The 23,186-nt window shown below is 39.8% G+C and overlaps 2 protein-coding genes across 5 annotated transcripts; one reads left to right on the top strand and one right to left on the bottom strand.

The window, feature by feature from the left end:
• Window positions 1-446: 446 nt before the first annotated feature.
• Bsg (immunoglobulin domain-containing protein Bsg) lies at window positions 447-13,836 on the bottom strand. 3 transcript variants are annotated; one of them, XM_076690031.1, is made up of 6 exons: window positions 13,111-13,833; window positions 5,983-6,249; window positions 3,407-3,655; window positions 2,882-3,326; window positions 2,449-2,811; window positions 447-2,250 (listed from the first exon to the last, which is right to left on the bottom strand). In XM_076690031.1, the coding sequence occupies exons 1-5, from the start codon at window positions 13,181-13,183 to the stop codon at window positions 2,478-2,480; spliced, it is 1,368 nt and encodes a 455-aa protein (XP_076546146.1). In that variant the 5' UTR covers window positions 13,184-13,833; the 3' UTR covers window positions 447-2,250; window positions 2,449-2,477. The 3 variants fall into 3 exon arrangements, with proteins under 3 accessions (XP_076546146.1, XP_076546147.1, XP_034179164.1); XM_076690032.1 differs by lacking the exon at window positions 5,983-6,249 and having other exon boundaries at window positions 13,111-13,836; XM_034323273.2 differs by lacking the exon at window positions 2,449-2,811 and having other exon boundaries at window positions 13,111-13,827.
• Window positions 13,837-16,914: 3,078 nt separating this feature from the next.
• On the top strand, window positions 16,915-22,725 carry Rchy1 (Ring finger and CHY zinc finger domain containing 1). Of its 2 annotated transcripts, none has more exons than XM_034323346.2 (5): window positions 16,915-17,739; window positions 19,699-20,016; window positions 20,108-20,386; window positions 20,471-20,561; window positions 20,657-22,725. In XM_034323346.2, the coding sequence occupies exons 1-5, from the start codon at window positions 17,614-17,616 to the stop codon at window positions 20,674-20,676; spliced, it is 834 nt and encodes a 277-aa protein (XP_034179237.1). In that variant the 5' UTR covers window positions 16,915-17,613; the 3' UTR covers window positions 20,677-22,725. The 2 variants fall into 2 exon arrangements, with proteins under 2 accessions (XP_034179237.1, XP_034179228.1); XM_034323337.2 differs by having other exon boundaries at window positions 16,918-17,739; window positions 20,654-22,725.
• The last annotated feature ends 461 nt before the right edge of the window (window positions 22,726-23,186 follow it).

Below are 23,186 nucleotides of genomic sequence, written 5' to 3' on the forward strand. Positions count from 1 at the left end.
ACGCAGAAGTGGCGCTTACACGACCAAAGAGTTATCGTTAAGGTGCGCTCGATGGCGCGCGATTCTGTACAAAAGCGCATTAAGCAACTTTAAACTTGCGATTGGCGTGTGGCCCGGGTACGATCGGTACCGATGCGCCCTCAGATATATTACACACGTGTACTTATAACGAGTAAGCAGATGGACGTTTTTAAACAATAAAACGTTTGTACATTTTCTTTTTTTTTTAATAGAACGCACATCTTCCTCTCTTGGCTCAGTCACTGATGGAACTGTATTTCTTCTTCTCTTACACATATCATCGTTAAAAACACGAGCATCTCCTCGAATGTTTTACCAAAATAGAGAACATTCAGAGAGAATTCTATTTAAATGCAATCAAACCTGTGTTCTCGAATGAAAAGTACTGAGAAGACGGTGTTATCGATAAAAGAATTTGAAAAAAATTAAGAGAAAAATGAAAACTCATGAATATAATTATCCTGCTCGTAGCTCGAGTATTGATAAAGATGGTGACAACGCTAGGGACAACAGTGACGGAAGTAGACGCAGCAAAACAGCACCCGTAAGAAAGAAACAAAGAAAAAGATCGCATAAGAGCACCTAAAGTTTATACTAGCCATTAATGGATATAGAAATTGTAATACTTACAATGACGACACTGTCGACGGACAATCGTGTTGGTACGGATTATAAATTACAATAGTGGTAAAATTAACGATAATACTTGTAATAATCATAATAACGATAGTAGCAGTAGTAATAACGATGGCAATAATCATATTACAGTATTAATATTATATTACAACGTCGTTAACAACGGCGTCGCGCGCAGAACCATGACTTCCGACGTGTTTTATTTCCTTTTCCATGACCGATGGAATAATCAAGATCATCATCATCATTGTTCACAATAACCATAATAATAATAATAATAATAATAGTAATAATTACAATAATTATAATAAGGCGGCGCCACCAGGTAAGCTTTTTCAAATACTTCCGAAAGTCTGTGGTGTTCGGAAGCCAATTATAGCACGCATTGCCTCTCCTGATTCTATTATTACGTAACTAGTTTATCGAGCACATAATTTTTTTTTATCTCGGTCCTACCGTAAAATCTTTTTATTTTTTTATATTCTCTTCGGTCACACGGTGCGAAATATGAGAAACAGGGGTCTCTACACGTTCCGAGTCACGTGGAGGGCATACCCGCCAAAGCACACCCCCTTAGAAAAAGAATTTCTATCAACCCTTTTTTGAGGAAAAAAAGAGAGTACCGTAAAAAGTACGTTAGCGAATAAATGCGTTTTCGAACATAGCATATATTTATAATATATATATATATATATGTGTGTGTATATTTCTTACAAGCAGAGAGAAACGAATTTTCAATCCGCTCGTTTCAAATTGCTTTTGGCGGGTATGCTGATCCGGCTATTTTATTTATTTTTTTTATATATTCTTTTTGTATTCATTTTTTTCGTCACTATCGCATTCTGTCATTCAAGCGCATGCAAGCATGTGCACAAACTTACATACACATACACACATAGATTCTCATACGTACATTCATTTTTCTCACGCCCTTTCTCTTCGTTTTAGGTATCTCTTTTCATCGTCATTACTCTTCATCCGGCTTAATCGCTCACTCGTCATCATTCGAAGGACACATACAACGCGCAAAGATCAGCAGAGCACATAATATTATATTTTTCTTTCTCCTCCGATCGTCGATCAAAGCAGTGTAATAGAGATAACGGACAGGCGAACATCTGATAAATGAAGTGAACACGATAGTAAGGCTTAATTTAAATTTGTTAGTAAATTGTGTAATACCACGCGTGCGTGTACATTTTCTGTGTGCACAGACAAAGCCTGTTTTCTTCACGCAGGTATTCACTCGTGAAACGAACAAGGGTACCTGGCTGGGGGCTCTCGATTAGAGGCGCTACACACCCTGTCCCTCACTTTGAAAACGATCAATCCCTTTCTTTACATCGATTAATCTCTTATTTCGTTATCCTCGAACGATGTCTTTCTGTGGTTAATGGAAACTTTATGATCAGCTTCCATCCATCCTTATCTCTCTTGTACAGCTATGTATTGTCACTCCGGCAGATGCCCACGATCGTTCTCCATATCCGTTGCTGCTATCCTGCATCTCGCTGCTCTCACTCATCCGCCGCTTTTTCTTCGTTGCTTCACTTTCTCTGCCTAACGTCGGAATCCTTGTTGGGCGTTGGCTTGCTGCAGGATAAAATTCATAATGATTGAACAGGATCAAATTGACCAGTGAAGAGAAAGAATGGCAAGGGTGATCAGATGAAGGACATATTTGTCAGATATATAAAATCACAGTAGTGAAATAGTCAATGGATATTCAAAGATTCTTGGAGTGTTTGGGTATTTACACTTAAACTAAAATAGGAGATCATAAATAGTAACCTAGACAGTAACCCTGGCCGTTTCTATTTCTAACATATATCCTGCAGACTAGATGCAGGCTCAGCACGAGTTTCTTTACTTCGAAAATATTCTCTCTGAGCGTAGTTCCAAAAACGACGACACGATATCAGCGGGAAAGTGGCAAAGCGATAACGAGACAAAGTCAATTGAGCAGGGGCGGATAATATGCGTTGCGGAGTGGAAGCAGGAGACGAGGAGTTTAACCGATCGCTCCCCTCATCTACAGTTTCTGGTGTAGGTGGTGTAACTACTGGAGGAGGATCGACAGGAAGGTCGGAGGGTGGAATAGGTCCTCGTAATGGAATGTAATACTCCAATCTGTCGTCCTTTGTGCTTGGTTCTCTACAGTTTTAAAATGATTCACATTAAAAAACGACACGAATGATAGGGAGAAGAGATAAATGGTACGTACGTGTCAGGACTCTGATCCGTATCGGATTCTTCGAGTTCAGCCTTGTTTCGTTTCTTCTCGTAAATTAGAATGATGGCGCACAGAACAACGACCTCCGCGCAAATGCCTAAGAAGGGCCAGAGTGCGGCAAGCTTGTCTTTGACCCTAAGGAATGTTTGGGCCTCTGCTATGTGATCCTCGGCGGTGTCGGACCAATTGTAAGATACCCTGCAGTACACGCTGCCACGATCGTTCATTTCGATGTTCTCGACGATTAGAACCGCGCCGTAGATGCCTCTTTCCTGGTCCCGTCCAAGCTTCACGCGGCCCTTGCTGCGCGTGTAATTCTGATCACCAAACGTCCAGGATACTTTAATGCCAGGACTCTGTTTACCGGCGCAAACTAAATGCAGCTTCTCTCCTTCCACCACGCTCGTCGAATCGGGCAAGTGTGCCGTGGGTTTTGCTAAAAATAAAAAAAAAAAACAAATGTATTAATTATCGATAGGATATCGCAAAAGACGACGATCCACATTGGATACTCACATACGATCCTGTATTCTGTGGAGGAGTTAGATCCTTTGCAACTGTAATTTCCGTACAACACTTCTGTACTCTTCAGAAGCTCCAGAGTACCGTTGTCGTTGTCCAACTCGAACAGCTCCTCGCTATCAGCCACGGCTGTGTGTAGCGGAACGTTTTCTTTGAACCATTGGAACTTCTCACCGGCAGTTCTGTTTCCACACTCCAGTGTCATAGGCGCATCCTTCGGTGTAAGTACTTTAATCTTGATGTCTGTATCAAAGGAGAACGAGTTATGTTAACCGCTTAGGATCCTCGATGGGACAGGAAATTGCTGTACACTCGGGTGCAATGTAGGCTTCTCTCGGTTAAGGGATACAGTATAGGGAAGAGGCCACTTGCCTTTTAGTTTTCAGAGGACCTACCCCTTTCCTCCCACCGCGCGCCGTGCTCCGCCCGAAGGTCTTAGCCCACGAGGCACCTCAGGCGTATGCCATATGAACTTTTCAAAGCACATTGGGGCCACACTCGTGTCAATAGGTTTCCACATCATCCATGGGGTACGATTCATACGGCACACGCCTGATGTGCCTCGAGGACTAAGGCCCTCGCTCGGGGCACGGCAAGCGGTGGGAGGAAAGGGGTAGGGCCTCTGAAACCTAGAAGAAAAGAACAGCTAATTCCAAGTGCTGGTCTAAGGAGACCCTAGGGGAAAGAATATAATTCCTCTTGACTAAGGAAGTCTAAATTGCACTCCATCGTACAAAAGTTTTGCAAATCCTATATTAGCATAGTTTCTTCATTCAATTATACGTACTGCAATTATATAACGTATTTTTTTAGAAGCATCTAGCTACTCAGAATTCTCTTACGTTTCTTATCTTCAACATTGTTCTTATCAGGAAACTTGAGATCACTGTTATCTGTCAAACGTGTAATAATAGCGATACAGGGATAGACTTATCACCTTTGCGAATAAAGTACAACGTCATACTTGTTCTACCTGATTAACACAATTTATAGTTCTAAAGTTTGATCGTTGTTTCTTAAAAAATCTAAGTTCTTTGAAGTCAAGCAAAATAATTGTCTAGATGTTTCTTCTAAGTCTCAAATTCCAAGAAGTTCTTCCTATCAATTGCAAAATTACCGTACGCGCTGTTTCATTAACTAATCGCGTAAATTTGTCGTAAGAACAAACATAACATCTTCAAGGCTTCACATAAGCTCTATCTTCCTTCTGTTTATGAGGAAGCACATTTCTCGTTGATAACAGTCCTAAATAACCAGCTACAGTGATTACAAACGAGAAGCATAAACAACGGCAACGCGAATTACATCACGTTAAATGTATTTTCCTCGTTGCTCGAAAGCATATACCACATTCTTCGTGGAAAACGAATTTATTTCCTCCTTACGCAGCGAAAAAACGATCGTTATCGAGTAGGAGAATCTCTCTGGATTAGTAACGAACATTCTTTGAGCGTATAATAATTCTTCTCGAGTGATTGTTTTATTTCACGTGGTTCCAACTCAAGCCCACATAATAGATATTAATTACCATTTACATTCGCGTAACTAGATAAGCGTTCGAGCCTGACACGTCATCGAAGAGAACGAGAAACGTTCGCCAAGAAATGGCGTACGCGAAGCTTCATGCTGACACGGTATAATCGTTGACACTTTCGCTGTTCGATAACGCCTTATCAGAAAAGGATTTAATCACGGATAATTGAAAAAATTCTGCACCATATACAAGCACCGAGCAGCAGTGAATTGAATAGCGATTATCTTCTAAGTGGGGGGACTTTGATCTTTAGTCAATAAATGCCCTAAGACAGCTTAAACATTCTAAGAAAGCCAAGTCTGAAATCACAGATAATGCAGTTCTTTCTTTTTCACCGATTGCATACTTGTATAATAGAAGTGGGGAGCCCTGGGCGGTGCCTACTGGAGTCATGGTAGGGGGAACTGCCCGGTAGGCTCGAGGGGCCCAACAATTTGGGGCAGACTGTATTCCGGTGTTGTCCTTTAAGTCCCAGGTTACATTGATAGAATATTCTAATGCCAGTGGAACACTAGAGCCTAGATATCATATTTAGTACTTTACCAACTACAACTTCTCGGTAGTTTCCTAGTAGTGCTCTAGTACACCCTGCCACTAACCTAGCTAAAAGCCGGTTGATGATAGAGTAGAGTTGGATAGCAATCGTGGTAGAGTAATTTTGTCACTAGCCTTCTCCCACTACTCCACTAAACTAGCGTTAAAACTGCTCTACCAATGTAACTCAGATTGAAAACTAGGCGTTCGTAGAGCGTGATAAAGCATTAATCTTCTACCATACCCCCAATGTACTTGCTCTATTATACACTCTACCAATGTAACATTTCTGTGAAGGATCCTCTCTAACACGATTGCGCCTATTCTGTGATTCCAGACTTTGCATCGAGTCTCCAATTCTCAAGCCAAATGCATGCAACAGAAGCATCTCCTCGTACGGGGTACAAACGTGCGACAAAACTAAAAGGTATCGAACATAAATAGAACGTGCTTAAGCAAACGTGGTTAAAGAGCGGGCCGTTGAGGAGCTCGGCATACGAACCGACATATATCCACAAGTGGAAGACCTCGCTGCTATCCGGGGTGCACTTGTAGTCTCCGTCGTGGCTGTCCGTCGCGTGCATCGCCGTCAGCGTGCTGCTTCCGGTGCCGACCGGCGAGTGGACGACCAGCTGACCACTCGCCAATTCCGGCTCGAGCGACTGCCCGTTTCTCGTCCATCTAATCAGATCGTCCGGCTTCAGGTCTTTGCACTCGATCCACCAAGGCTGGCCCTCGTGCACGATCGACGCCAACCCCTTGTAGGTTACTTTATCGGGAAGAACATACGAGCACACGTCAAGAGGTTTACAACGACGGAGATACAGGGGAGCCTGTGGGTGGATGGATTCTGGGTATCTGGTTTCCACTAGGATTCGATTATACACGAGTGCAGGGTGTTAGAGATGGAGGTGATTATACTGATATAATAGCCGCCATGTTGCAGGGGAGGTCGTAACTTGTACCTTCAGGAAGCGGTGTGTTCTGTTTTAAGATTTTGTGTATATGAATTGCGAAGGATCTTACGACCTGCCTGCGTCATGGCGACCAGTACAGTACCCGCATTCGCCACCAGGTGGATCATTCTAATACCAATTTTCTCACAAATACCCGTCCAACTATTTGACACATGCATCCCCTGACACGACTACCGCTAAAATTAGTCAGAAAAAGACTAACGCTCATTGATGGGTCGTACATAAAGGCTTTTTCTTTTCTGAATCAATTAGGGACACACGAGGCGCATCAAGGCGGTAATCATTCTCTTTAAGATTAATCTCAAACACGTGCCTGCCAGGTAACCTTATGAATGAGTCCACCTAAGAGACCCTGAATGAAAGGCATTCATAGCTCCCTTCCTTTTCTTTCTCTTTCATATAAAAGAGTCGCTGTGACCGCAACCATCGCATGGTAATCCTTTGGATACCGTGCACGTTAAGCGCGAACTCAATTACCAGCTAACCAGCCGTGGCACGAAACTTTTCGAACGAACCAGGTGAGACCTCGGTTGACCGGGATTCGATTTTAGGGTTTCTCGATTATCAGACCGGTGACGTAATATGGTAGCATGGCAGTAAACATTTATCTTTCGCAAATGCTTCGAATTACTTGATCGGTATGGTCGTACGCGATTCAGGCTTCCCATAATTAATCCTCAACTGTTAACCAAAGGAAGCCGCCTACGTTGTCCCCATAGTGCTATGCATTCGCAAGCGCTATAACGACAATTGTCGAGTTTAATTTCAGTAGAAAATAGAACTTTCGTGCCGATCCTAAGCCGTAGAAATAAGGTTGGAAAACGAAGCGACGCCAAAAAGTCAATCACGTTAATATAGAAGGCAACGGGTGCTAAACGCAGACAAACGTGTTAATCCAGTTCCGTTTGTAGTCAGGATACACACGTACATGCTCTATCATACTTATTTTTAGCGGTTTATTCTTTTACATAGAGAACCCTGTCGTGTCCTCGTGTACACCAACTCGACCAGATGAAATTATAATGCATGCAGGCCGAAGAAAAGGGATTGATAATCACGAACACGTCGGCTGACCTATAAAGTGGCTGATGGCTTCTGCCTTTCCTGCCTTAAGCGATTTAAGAATACACCGCGAACGATACCAACAGCTCGATCGATGATCGTTTAGACTTTAAATATTTGCTTGGATTTTGATCAAGCCTTCTGGCTATCTTTAAAGTTTCCTCTAAACACATCTATCGCGTACGGTTAACGATGATGATTTTACAAGAAAATTTCCGCATCCTCGACGCTTAGGGCGCGCTAAAAATCGGTCCAGGATTAATTTCACATCAGCGGTTGGTGAAACGAACAGACAGGTAAAGAGTGGAACTGGGCCGTTCTGTTTAGAACGCGATTTACGAAGTTGAAAGTATACTAGAACGCGAAGTAGGATAGAAAAGAGATCGATAATGCGACGAACACGTGCCGTATGACCCTAAGCATCAGAAATATCTATATATTAAATCATATGCTCTATATAGGGGCGTGGAATAGGGACTGCCAGCTTGTGCATTTCATTCAGCACGCAAAACCTCTAAGAAATATTCGTCAACTGACCATTGTCAGTGATATACAAATTTGCACCTTTTTTAATTATAGAAAATTATAGTGCATCATACTAAGTAATAACGTTTTTGTGTTTCAGTAACCGGCTGAAAGTGGACCGAAGTGGAACTTGTGCAGCGCCGCCTATTGTCCAGTAGCAACGGGATCGTCCAGTATAACCTCTCGAATTGTACGAAAATGCTCGAGGTATTTCTATACAGAAATATAGAATACGATGGAGGACGTAGGAATTAGAACGCCCGTTGGATCTAGGACGCAATTTGGCAAGTTGGAATTGCACGTGTGATGGTGGACAGAGGAGCCAATGCTCGTAAACACGTTTCGTTTCCCTTGACGACGCCAAAAGTCGATCATTTTCATCTGCCTTTTATTACTTATCCGATTATACGTTTTAGTTTTTAATTATCCTAGAAGAAATATTTGTAGCGATAGGGTTTTTAAGACGATCCAAAATGTCGAGCGCGTAGATGGCGCCATCTACGTTACCGTAACTTTGCGTGCGTCCAAATTTCGACGTGTTATTAATTTTCCTTTCAAGCTGGCTCGTGTGCTTTCCCAGATAAACAAATTTCAAATACGGGTCAATTGAAAACCGGTCACTGCACCTACTGATAAACTTATCGGTTTGATGTAAACAAGGGTGGAGCCAATCGGAAACCGCTACTTTCCAATTGGAATACGTTACAATTTTTCTGCCCCAATAAATTCAGGAGATAGATGAAATTACTCGAGGAGGAGCGAACGGTATTATTCTGATATAATTTGTGTTAAATTGATTCAAAGCTTCAAGATGTACCTTCCAACGCACGAATTTCTTAAGTAATTTGTTCTTCTGGATACAATCTTTTCATCCTTGAGTATAAGATACTAATCGAAGACAAACAACAACGCTTAAAAACCGATATCGTAGACAAGTGGCTAAAGTAAATAGCAATGGTCAGATTAGTATAATGGTTCACGTTAAAGGTTAGAAAGAATAGTGTCAAGTGTGTTCATTTAATTTTCTTAACGCGATACATAACGCTTTCACTTCGTCTAAAGGTGGAAAAAGAATTCGACGGAATTTTAATGCGCTAGCTGACCACGCAAGGAAAACTGTTATTCTTACATAAAGGTTGGAAATTTAACTCGTGGTGGAATATACCCACCGCAGATATAACTGTCAATCTGTAACTTAAAAAAAGATTAACAGTATAAATGCTGGGAAATTCGAAGCGCGATAAAATTTGCCGACCGTGTACCAACAATGAGAGCTAGTTTTTAAGATGGACCGATATATATATATATATATATATATGTGTTTACGTATGTTTACGTCAGTCAGTCAATAAAAGATCCTGCTTCTCTTACGTCATTTTGAGGAGGGAGAGTACAACGTACATTGTAACCACCTCCATACACATATTTCTAACGAAACACATGCGATATGTCGGTATTTGAAGGAAAAAAAGAAACGTACAAAGAGAGGTTATCAAGTTGTGAACGTGGTCACGCGCCGGTATTATATTTGATCGCTAAGATCGAATAAACAGGTAACCTCCACGGTTAAACGATATTGAACAATCCTCGTTTTCTCGCCATTTTTTTCCCTTTAGTTCCTACGGCAACCGCATCAGAATAACCTATTACGACTTTATTAGAAACGTCAATAAGATTTCGATACAATGAGGTTAGAATCATTGGAATAATAATTCGATTAAAACTCGGTGAAATTTAGTAAAACTGAATCGATCGTATAATGTGCTTGAAAATCAATTTTATTACGTTTCGAAACTGGTGTCAATGATTCTCTTCTAGGTCAGGTGTTCACATTAGGTTTCTACAACTTCATACGGTATATTTGAAATGACACCGGACTTAACACACGTGCATTTTTTTTTTTTATAATTGATTATAGGTTCCAAAGTTACACAACTACACACCGGTGGAATTTGGAAAATATCTGTTAAAGAAATTCTAACGAAATACAGGTTATACACGGTTTGTATAGAAAATCGACATGCATCAGGATCCCCTCGTTTACACATTTAAGTAATCTGAAAGAAAGATTCTGGAATGAATGACTAAGCAAAGATAACTTTCGGCTTTTGAACCCATCAGATAATTGCTTTTAATTTTCGAGGAGTGGTAAATAACAGGGTAATAAGATTGCGTGAGGCATTAAGCGTTTCGATGACGAATAGGTAAATTTACAACGCTACGCCACAATACTGGGCATACTAGTTAATATACGTCACGATACATTTGCCAGCGATCGTAACAAAGGTCGGCCATTATTTGAGGATATGATTCACCATAACTAACTACATTTCACACTTTATCGGTGAAGGAAAAACGTCTCTAAACTCATCACAACGCGAGTTTTCTCAGATTGCAGCGTTATTGTTCCTAGAACGACTAATAAATTAACGATAGCGCATTGTTTACTTCTTAGCTGGACATTCTTCGAATTATGAGTAATACGTAAGAAATTGCGAGTCCTCGTTTGATTTTGAGGTTAGTTTTCACATTCATTTAGCCAAAAAACTACATTCAAATTATTGAGCGACCTTTGCGAAAGGTAGACCTTTCAATGAGTCTACTAATCTCCATTGATTGCGTATTTGTTATCCATGCACTGGTACTCGTATTTGAAACCAGTTCTAACCTAGACCTAACCCAGACCTAGAATACAAAAAGACGGACAAAAGTTTTAGCCCGTTCGGCCGGCGAACGGTGTTATGTAATCAACTAAAGATACTCTAATGAATTTATTTCGGTGATGCATAAAGTAATTCTTGTAACCGACATACCGCGGGACAAGTAAACCGAAAACGCGTTAGCCTAGTTAGTTCAAACGAGGGTCAAACTATTCGCTGGTGTAATGGTTGCATATCAGCAAGATAATGTAAGAAAGCAGGCAATCGAAGCACACAAAACCGTTCGTGTCTGTACACAGGGGACGTAGAATAGCGAACTCGGCGAAAAACGTATTCGAAATCGATCGGCGCAGTCATACCCGATATCTCGAATAACGGATATCGAGATATTTACTCCGTAATTCCTTTAGGATTTTCTAGTCGAATCACTCACTATGTATGAAACATTAAGGTCTAAAATTTTGCATGGCGTTACTATCGTTGCATTATTCTATGGTACACGCTGAAGGGTCAAAAATAGACACGCGTTCCCAGGGTTAAACGTAAGCATTCTTCTCGTCTGGTTTGCGAGCGACGGTAAAACAGAGCGGACGAAAACATTCACCGTGTTAGAGAATGGAGGTTAAGTTTACATTTCAATAAACAGGCATGCCAGCTAAGAATATAAATGACGAAGACACACGTGCTAATCTCGATAGAAATTTCTTTAAATTAAATTCGAATTTATTTTCTATATGTCCTATATTAAAAAAAAGAAAAAAATGGGTTTACGATCCTATGATTATACGCGTGTAATGTCTCCGCCCAATCCCATAAACACGACGTGAACAAAATGGAAATTATATTCGTAGACTCCTCGGTCTAAATATAAGTATTCTAACGAACGCTTGAAATCTTTTCACGCGACACATTTTCACATGATGCACGTTCCTTCGGACAAAGTTTTAAAGCATTCTCACTTTTCTATATTTTCGATTCGAATAATTTTTACAAAATGGCGATAGTGCCCCACCTGCTCAGTGCTAGGAGCGTCTTTGAGTACCTACATTATCTAAAACGTATCCTTGAGCCGTACACTAATCGATAGCAGTGCTTGGCGTAAAAATTTCGCGGATTTACATAATTACCGACCGAACATCAACTTCTGCCTAACGATCGCTAAAAGTCGGTAAAGTTTTCTGGGTGGACGCAAAACAGGGTCAATTGTTACACAACAAAAGTTGCTTGGCGTGGGTACTTTGCGTACGTCTCTCGGAATGTAGCTGTAGCATCGAATCCCGGTGTCTTGCGTCGGTATATAAACCAGAGGTGCGCAATTCGAGTGATCAGGAGGTTCAAAATTCGGCCGACATCACAGTAGTTCGTAGACGCACATGTCAGAACTGTGCGTACGACTTTTAATGACACGTTGGATCAATATCGTTGAGCATATCGTAAGAAAACTTAACTCCATTTCTTCTAATAAATTGTCGTTGCAATTGTTACCAAATAATAAAACAGTTTTGAAGAAGATAACGAATATGGGAACAAGGCGGTTGGTTGCGGCACACGTGATACGTTCAGTACCGTATATATCGCGTTCGATCGAACACCGTAAGCTATATATACGGTGACAATCAAACCGGGGTAGGATATTGCGAATCAGAATTTTGTTGTTTAAAGAATCACTTCACGTTATCCTCGCAGAAATATTCATGCGATTCGCGAAAACGGCACGGTTGAAAATGGGTTGATAGCATCACGTATTCAATACCGCGCGAGGACACTCGCATTTCTAACGTGATGCGGTATAATCGAAACTAAAAATAGAATTTCATAATTTGTCAACATATGTCGACAGTATCGTATAGGGAAACTAGCGAATTTTCGAATCGAATTTGGAATGATTATCATGTATTTCCTATGCACGAGAACTGGAGTTCGATAAGATAACCATGTTCAAAGTTAAAATACGGACGATGAACGATGCATTTAGGGTACCATGTGACATGTACGTCACAGTACTGACGGCTTTCTTCGAACTGACAGACCAGCGTGTGTGTAACTTCGAAAATGGACATTGCGTCAGGAAAATCGTATCATCGTTGAAAAACGTTGAAGGAAGAAGGAAAATAGCGATGAATTAAAATCGGATAGGTGTTTCTCTAGGAATAAGATCTGATTAGAATCCAACATGTTTCTTAATCATAAGCATGGCCTCGAAAGTCGTGGCAATGCAATTAAGATTCAGTAAAAATAAAAATGAAAAAGGGACATTCTGTAAATTGATTTTGTTTGAAATGAAAGTAACACGAAGCAGAACTTTAACAATGGGGCTAACATGATAAAGAAGAGAAAACAGAGAATGAGAGAGAAATAAATGAATGGTTGAATAGTGGGCAATCCGAAAGAGAGGATAAGTCTCACCTGCCTGGACCGTGACGAGGGTGCCCGCTAAATATAGCATCCCCAGCAGCACAAAAGCAGCTCGCCTCTCCATCTCGTGGCGCTGATGTACGCGGTGGCGCGTGATCGTGTGCACTGTGCACAATATACTAACGATTCCGATTGAACAGGGTTTCTAAGGAAGAAACCAAAAAATAGGGCCACCTAGGCTGGGCTATCGTAACTCCGTTTCCGCGATCGTTGCCGTTGTCGTAGCGTAGCCGTCGTTGTCGTCGTGTTCGTCGTTGTCGTCACCGTTGCCGTCGCTGTCGTCTCCTGTAACACCCTTCCCGTTTGTCGGCAGCTCCTCCTTTTCGCCTGTCCACTCAGCCAACTATGATCGAGCCCCACTACTTTCTGTGCGGATCGTTTACACACGCACTTCGTCACTTCGAGCCACGCCGTACCATTGACGTCTCTATATTCCTCTTATCGTTATCTAGCACCGCTCTTATTTTTATATCTCGGTGTGCACAACAACACCGCAATCCTCTACTGCCACCGTACCTCTTTTTACTGCTCCGCCTTAAAAATCGTTTAAGTAATAATGACAATTAGCACCACGGAGCCGCAGAAACGGCAATGTCAGGGAAAAATGGCTGCCACTGTCTTCTGCTTAATTTTCTGCGCGGAGATCTCTCTTACTTTCTCATCTGTCGTTTCCTCTTTTTCGTTCTACGACAAACTGCTCGCATACGTCCTCTACGTCCGTCCCATAAGCTCCACCAACGCATGCGTGATACTCCCTCCCAAATAATATACATATATGAACGATTTTTTAAGCACAGTTTTTATTACCACTCCAACGCAAAAGTAATATTCAATGTAACGCAATGTTTAAAAGCGTTAGGCATTTTGAATGTTAGGATTATTGTTGCAGGATTTGATTCACTTGCTCGTATAGTTTAGAAAGAAAAAGACTCAGGTTATAGGTGCAGATTTGTGTATTGATAGAATGATTGATACAATATTGATGTTACGGTAGGCAGTGTCGTAACAAATCACATTATTAGAATAGTTTTGTTGCGAAGAATATTAAAGTTTCTATTACGATCCAAAATACATACTATAAAAAAATGAATTCACATAAGTTTATTTGTTCTTCAGTGATACCATACATAAATTATTCACAAATATGTAATTCATTAAATATTCGAATATTATTCACAAATTTATATTATTATTCATGACATTGTTATTGTTGATAGTTGTTTGACAAATAACATATTGAAATATATGTTTTAAACGTTGTAAATATACAAAATATTGCAGAAAATTTGTAAATTTTTAGTAAGATCGCACTTGATATAAATTCAGTCTTACCAACCGACGAACCGACTGTTGTTTAGATATTATTAGGCCCGAATAAATAAGCAAATATATAATTAGTTTTAAACAATACGATTTCAAAGATTTTAAAGGAAAATCACAATATCTCTAAAATGTTATCAAAACTTTCCATTCATTATAGTGATCATTACAGGCAGGTTATTAGGACTGACACTATAGCCTCGTTAAAATCACTAGGATAAAGACTAAAAATATAATTATTCGTTTTGCACTGAGGCAGGTCAGTTCATCTTTAGACGCTGAAGAGTTAAGAGTGTTTATTTCAACATTTTACAATTAGCTTACGAATGAAAATGTTAATCACAATTGCTATAGTAAATGCGTCATCTACACAAAGGCGGCGGAAACTGCTCAGCCATATATCGACTACTTTTCCAAAGCAGGAGAACATGCCTGATAAAACAGGCACGATTATCTTACCGACTGTGCTCCTGCATGTAGACCTGCTTCACCTGGGGGTGCCTAGAATCCCAAAATCATGACCCCTTGAGAACAAAGGCATGTCCAGTCTTCTTGTATCTGTAGTCACTGGTATACTACGTCACCTTTCGCATGCAGCTAAATGACACGTGTATACTACGATAGCTATATGTATAAGTACATAATTAAACAATGCTGACCATGCATTCATTATTATTAATTTTCTTTCCGTAAAATTGTATTTGCAATGTGATACACTTCAGAATCTGAACTAAATTTTTACAAAGAAAGTTAACCAAGAAAACCCCGACCGACCATTCTAAATGATGACGTAATTAGTTTTTATGTATCCGTTAAATGTTTTAAGATGTCCTTTTTAACACGTTTTACTGTACTATCATTGTAAGAATACACATATAACATTTTTCTGCCTTGTTTTCGAGCATGCGTACAACGTCTCAGTGTCACTCACAGACATGTTCTCGCGTTATTAAAAGGAAAGATTTGCTGTGACTATCTTCTTAGCTTATTGAATAAACTCATTAAGAGCATGAACGTGTTGATTCTATTACATCTGTGTGCCTCGCCTATTATTTTATTCTTTTATTTATTATTTTACCCCTATTTTCAGGCCTCGCGTGGACCACCCTCCCAAGTCATTTATTATTTTATCCCTCTTCATGGGCCTCGGCTCAACCTTCCCAGTTATTTATTATTTTTTTGTCTTTAAGGGCATCACGAGACCCAACCTTTTATCACTGCATCCCTTACATGTCTGCATCCTTAACATCCCTATATCCCTTATATCACTACATTCCCTATATTCCTGCATCTCGTATATGGCAGCATTCCTTATACCTCGGCATCCCTTACATCTCTGTACCCTTTATATCTCTGTATCCCTTACACTCCTGAATTCTCCCTGCATCACTTGTATCCTTTCAACCCTTATAATAAATATATTATAAATAATATACTTATGGCCACTGGTTCGATTAAAGGTAAGTAAAGGTAAGTAAAGTCTCGTGAAAAATAATTTTAAATTTAAATTTTTGCAAAATTTAGTTCCTTTTTTACCGCCAGAGGGCGCTGATCCGACGTCGAAAATTTAATTCACATTTTTGCTGCTAGAGGGCCAAAATTCTTGCAAGGTTTAGTTCCTTTTTCCGAAACCAGACGGCGCTGATTCGACGTCGAGAATTTAGTTCGCATTTTTGCCGCCAGAGGGCCAGAAATGGTGCAAGGTTTAGTTCCTTTTTCCGAAACCAGATGGCGCTGATTCGACGTCGAGAATTTAGTTCACATTTTTGCCGCCAGAGGGACAGAAATGGTGCAAGGTTTAGTTCCTTTTTCCGAAACCAGATGGTGCTGATCCGCCGTCGAAAATTTAGTTCACATTTTTGCCGCTAGAGGGCAAAATTCTTGCAAAGTTTAGTTCCTTTTTTTACCGCCAGGAGGCGCTATGATGGGATGCTTACAAAAAGGATGCAAGGATGTAAAAGGATGCAGTGATGTAAGTGATTTAGGAATGTAAGGGATGCAGGGATGTAAGGAATGCAGAGATGTAAAGGATGCAGGAATGTAAGGAAAGCCGAGATGTAAGTGATTTAGGGATGTAAGGGATGTAAGGAATGCAGAGATGTAAGGGATGCAGGAATGTAAGGAAAGCAGAAATGTAAATGATTTAGGGATGTAAGGGATGCAGGGATGTAAGGAATGCAGAGATGTAAGTAATGCAGGAATGTAAGGAAAGCAGAGATGTACAGGAGTTTTTTTTTTTTAACATGGGGAAATCTTGCATAAGACCCTCCACCGACCCCTAGAGGAGCGGGCGGAGGAGTGTCAGATTCCTATTTTTCGATGAAACGTTGACTGTTTTACCGACGCGGAATTCGGAGTTCGGCCTCCGAATACAAAAGTGTTTCCTGTGGATTAGGCATAATGCCTGCTAACTCTGGGTATACCCAGTGTGAACACCTTTCCCCGCCGCGCTTGCTTACCGCCATTTTCCCTAGAGTGACACCGAGCGTCCTCGGGGGTTTACGTGGTAGCTCGACGCAATAGTTCGTCGCATCGTCGCAACTTCCGGCTGTACTTTTACATCATTTTTTCCGTACATCGTCTGCCATTGTAATCATTACACCGTGGTGATAGTACAACGAAGTGAAGTAGTTAAAAGTGGCGATTGTTGAGAGCTTTTCTCTGAAAATCATCGAAAAAGTGTCGTTTCGTCAGAGTATATCGTTTCGTGTACGTCCAAAACGGTGCGTAATTGTTTTTTTAGATCAGACGGATAAGGAAATATCCCGCGATTACGTTGGAACGAATCGTGAGATTCGTTTTTCGAAACGTCCACAAATTATAGAGAGTAGCGTTGTACGCAGCTTTGCCCACGATGGCTCGATTGTATTTTATCCTCGCAAGCGGACACACGAGATTGGAGACGTTTCCTGTCAGTTCGGGTTGACGTATCACGGAAACGATACACCTGGCCTGCTCATATTCGGCGCGTGATCCAAACGTTCGACGTACACCGATGCTCTTCTTTTTCCGCCGTTTTTGAATCGCCGCCAGCGTGTTAATTAAACAAACAAACTGTGGGCCAGCGGTGTTAATCGGACACGCTGCAAGAAAATCTGGAAAGGACGTGCGAGTCGATGAGAAGAAGGAGGCGGCGGAGGAGAAAGAGGCAGGAACTTAGGATCAACGCGAGATATGGAGAATAACGACGAAGCGCGCACCGTGGCTGAACGTGCGTCGACGTCAAAGGAGGAACCTCTAGAAGCAACCGCTGACGATGATTACGGCTGTGAGCATTACAAGCGAAAGTCGAAGTTCGTGGTGAGCCTTTTTATTCCTACGCCTATCGGCTACGTGCACGTCAAGAGCGCCTCTGTTTTCGACTTCGATCACGCAGATATCTAGTGATCAATTCGTACGTTTCGAAATCACCAAACGTTTTTTCCGGCTCTTCGTTAATCCTTTCTCGCTTCTCTTACGGCTTCATCCGCGTCAACCATTTTTTCAAACTTGTCAAGAAGAACGGTGTGACATTGATTAATCTCGTTAACCCTCGATTTTTCCCCCGGATATCGTCTGGTCATTTCATAAATATGTATTCATTGAAATATGTAATTCGATTCAACCACTCTCATAACAATGCAACGAGCGTTAATGATTGTTCTTCGTATAAATGATTAATTTGGCTGCTAAATCGCTGTAACGTACGTCATCAGTTGACAGTTCATTATATTAATTCGCGTTGCATTGCTTTGGTGAATATACATACATGTACTTGAAATTGATCAAGCCACTTTCGTTGCGACTAACAGGGTTACTAATTAACATTTATTTATTTATATACATTGTGTTATAGTATGATCTGAAACCGATAAGCGATGGAAAATGTATATTTGAAAGAAATTTGTTGGTTAAGCCGGAAATAACGAAAAAGGAAGTTCGATAGCTTGCTGACTATCCTTGAACTTGCGGGACAATCGATAGTATAAACGTTTCTAAAATAAACGGCACGCGTAGGTGTTTTACAATTAACAACTGATGCCGAAATCGTTCGTACACGAGCCTTTTCTACTTACCGCATGTAAACATGTACGCGCGTTTCGCGTACGTGTGTATGGACACAGCAAACAAATCGATGAAGTTCAGCCGTGTGTTGTGTAACGAGACGCCCTCTTTCAAAGTGTTGCTACCAATTGCCGCGATAAGTCAAATGTCGTGTTTCAGCCACCACCACTTCTACGTTATTCGAAAAAAAGAAAAAGTCATAATTCCGGTTTCTTTTTTTTTCATCGATCGTATACCTGATAAATATTCAATCATCATCGGGAAGGAATATGCATCGATCGTTCGATTTCCTGCTTGCGCGTTTTACCTTGTTTACTTGAATGTATCAAGATAAGACGCTGAAATCTTTGTTCCTCAAATATTGTCGAAAAGAAGAACACCATAAATAAGTAGCATCTGGAGAAACAAATGGTATTTCAACAACTGTCTGTTGACAAAATTATACAATGTGCAAACGTTTTCAGTTTTACCCGATCGGTAAAGTAGGAATTCGGTATAATTTACCATCAATTAATAAATAGAAAAGATCACTATCCATTCAATGATTCCATGTTTATTTTCTGAATTTAAAAAATAAGAGCAATTCACTTAACGTTAATGACTTGGGCGGACATTGGAATTCTGTAGGAGCACGTGGTTTCGAATGTAGGCCTCGAATGTTACGCTATGTTGCGCTATCTAATAGAAACCCAATATTATCCTGATTACAATTGATTACATATCTTATTTTATATCGTAGACTATGACTACTATTCGTGCAAAATTGAATTTGTTACGAATGTTAATTAAATGATTATTATTGCGCGGAAAAATTTGGAAGAATCGATAGAGATCGTAATGGAAAAATTTCCAGATATCGAGTGCAACTACATTTTTCTATAATTGATTCGTGCCATTAATCTTTTCGATACTGTAAGATGTACGCTACGTGCAGAGTATCTTGAATGGTGGGCACGTTATTGCGTCCTCCGCATGCCAATATGCGTTCACTGCACGAGTCGAACAGATTTGCCGAAGGCTTATAAACGCTTGTCTGCATCGAAAGGGTTAAGGATCAAGGACGAATTCATACGAGGGCTAATTGGATTATTATCTATGGCCTTTTCTTTCCTAAAGTGTACAAGGATCGTCGAAGGAATATTACTGAGGTGTTCGAAGACGAATTTGAAAAATTTCAATGCTAACTTTAATATTTGCTTTGGTCTCTTTTTTCAGACACCGTGTTGCAACAAGGTATACACATGCCGATTTTGCCACGACAAAGAAGAAACCCACACGGTAAACAGAAAGGAAGTGACGGAGCTGATATGCGTGCTGTGCGATACCCGTCAACCGGTGCAAGCCACTTGCCAAAACTGTCACTGTCGATTTGGTAAATACACGTGTCTCGAATGTAATCTATTTGACGATGAAGACAAGAATCAGTATCATTGTGACGGCTGTGGAATATGCAGAGTCGGTGGCCGCGACCGATTTTTTCACTGTGCCAAGTGCAACATGTGTTTGCCTGTCCAGTTACAAAATGGACACACGGTAAGTAACTAGTTACGAAATATCAAATAAAATGCTCGGTTACACGTTTGTAATCTTGATCGAGTTACGTTTTCCTTTAATTTTCTTTCAGTGCGTCGAAAACGTGTCGCATGCAAATTGTCCTGTATGTCTGGAGGATATTCACACAAGCCGTATACCTTGTCACATTCCAAACTGTGGTCATTTGCTCCATCGTACATGTTTCGAGGAATTGTTACACTCAGGGCATTACGCGTGTCCCATTTGCCAAGTATCCCTTTTAGATATGACTGACTTGTGGAGATTTTTGGACATAGAGGTGTCGTCAACGCCAATGCCAGAGGAGTACAGGGACTACAAGGTTGATATTCTGTGCAAAGACTGTCACGAGGTAAGATTTCGTTCCCGTGGCGTTTTGTTAAATCGTCAAACATCGATAATTTAAAATTGATTCATTTATTCTCAAACGTTTCAGGAATCAACGGTAAAATTCCACGTTGTAGGTTTGAAATGCTTGAATTGTGGAAGTTACAACACTTGTAGAGTCAAAGGATCTCCCTCTCCAGGTAAATATTAATTATCAATCGTTAACGTATGTTCTTACCTTCTTTTGGAAATTATTGTACAATTTCGAATGTCCTCTCGAAAAATTGTTTAGCAGATCCTGATACGCTGGACTAAAGAACCGGTGTCAACGATACGGACGGCGAAGGAATAATAATAAGATCGCAAAGCGCTAGAGATCGAGTATTAAAGCAAAAGGGAAAAAGATGATGCACAATCATTCCCAAGAAAGTGTCGCTATCGAGCGTTTTTAAAAAAGACAGTAGAAAAAAAGCCTTTTTGGCGTTATACCTCTTTATTGTTTTTAGTGAATTTTTACGTCTTTGTTAATTGTTTTCAGACTTTTTATAGACGTTGTTTTTGTTAGGAGGCTGAACGTAGCGACTGATTCTGATCAGCGCCTCACCGATGCAATTATTGTGAAACACCGAAAATTAAGGTTAATAATAGTCGCGTTACAACGCCAGCATAGATGAAACGTTTAATTTCAAATATTAATATAAAATGAACTTTCTGTGGTTAACGAACGAAGTATAAAAACCTTCTGATCATGAAGTTTAAATTTTTGCATAACACAATATTAGTAAATTCGAGATGTAAACGCAGTAAGGCAATGTTATCGATATTTTTGTTTCGATATTTTTTACCGATTGGTGGCGCAATGACCGCAGTGTCACCCATTTCCTAAAATTCTTCTCGCGCTGTTTTAAATAATAACATATAATTATATATGTATACATAGATCCTTACATTTCAGGATGCGTGACTTTCTTTCGATGCAATCTTTTCGTAAATGCTAATCGATCAATATGTACCGGTAGTGCTAGTCAAAAAGGAAAAAGAAAATGAAAGAAGAATCCCTCTTATTAGCTATAGTACTCGACAGCTAAGAGTTCCTCTATAGTATCTTACTACGCATAGTTTCCCCCCCAAATATCATAATTATTATTGCAGCTATACGTAGAGATATAGACAACAATGAGATTATTAATAATAAGACGCATTCTATTCGTTTACGAATTGTACGCGCAATTTTCGAAAAGATCGCCATCTAGTCAAGGATCACTCGAGTCACTTCTTGGTGTGAACGTTTTTTGCATAAAAAAAAAAAAAAGTGCGCGGGGGAATCTCAGATAGTTGGGTGACGTAAGCTGATACTTGACACGATTTTTGTGACCATTTACGAAGAAAATTCGTATCGTTAAAATGAAATAGAAGATAAAGAAGAGATACAATCAGGCTTCGACATTCATCTATCGAATCTTATCGGGCATTACCACCGTGTTATTGTGAATTGAAACGTATTCGTTAATGTGTACTTTGTAATATTCTACGTATATTTTTAAGTCTCTTTTCGTGCACGTGTTTCAAAATGCGCGCTGAATTTTGCGAGGAAGAAATCAATACTTTTAACACGTTAATTGGCCTTCATTTGTTATAACGAATAAGGTAATCATTTAGTATAAACTTATACAGTGAGCAAAGTTGAAACTGGATTCCTTTTCTTCAAAGCAAATTTCTTCTAATCTTTTTAGCAAATCTAACGCATTTTATGTCGTATCGACCATTGGTTATTCGTATATGTATAAAGTAAATCAAAGGTATTGATTTTCATTCATTTTGAAACTGCTCAAACATTCAGAGGAATATGTAGTATAAGTGAAATAAGCTGAAAACAGTATTTTTCTTTAAAATTAATCGGATAATTAAGCGGTTAAGAGAGAGAAAGTAAATTATACTCTAATATGGGTTAATGTTTAAAATAAGTGAAACCAATAGAGAATGCAGTATAATTGGTAACTTCGTATTTAATATTATAATGCAATTTTTAATTTGCCTTTTGTATGAGGTTTCATCAAGAACCCTGCATTCCATATGACATTTAAGTATGTATATGTAACAAACGCGTGTATAGAAGGAGCCTTAGAGTTACGTTACGACGCTCGCCAATTCGCTCATAATTATATCTCATTCGTGTCCAGTTTGTATTAGTAGATGATCTTGTAGAGTATACTTTTTAGACAAAAAAAAATTATCATTTGAATCCAAGTACAACATGAACGTCTGTCTTCGTGCGACAAAATCGTAGAAGGGGCGTTTTAAAAAATAAAAAAAATAAAATAATGAAACTATATTGAAGCTCAATTGAAAAAAAAAAAAAATTAGGCGCTTTCAGTATACTTCAACGATCATGAAACATTTTGATGGGCTTTTCTCATTATTCAGTAATAAGCGTATTAGCTGGTGATAAACATTAATAGCACTTGTATCTTTTATCCATTCCATGGCATTCCAAGTAACATGCTAATGTAACGATACGAATGTTTTGAGCTATCGTTCATTACCGTGTTAATGTATTAGCACGTTTCATTGAGTATTATTGGCTCGCGAGTATAAAAGATGTGGAAAAATTGAACCGTACTACGTTAAGTCACGATTACAAGCCTCTGGTAAATTTTCATTCGGAGGCACGTGACTCTCTTAAACGGATTATTATAATACAAGAATTCGAAAGGACGTTCACAACGTTACCTTTTTTGGTGTGATTATCATCACGTCTTTATTATTCAGTTGTAAATTAAATACCAGTTACAAAGGCTCTTTGTACATAACGGCCGCAATAATGC

The sequence above is a fragment of the Osmia lignaria genome, chromosome 9 (genome assembly GCF_051020975.1).
Source record: "Osmia lignaria lignaria isolate PbOS001 chromosome 9, iyOsmLign1, whole genome shotgun sequence".
NCBI classification, from domain to species: domain Eukaryota; kingdom Metazoa; phylum Arthropoda; class Insecta; order Hymenoptera; family Megachilidae; genus Osmia; species Osmia lignaria.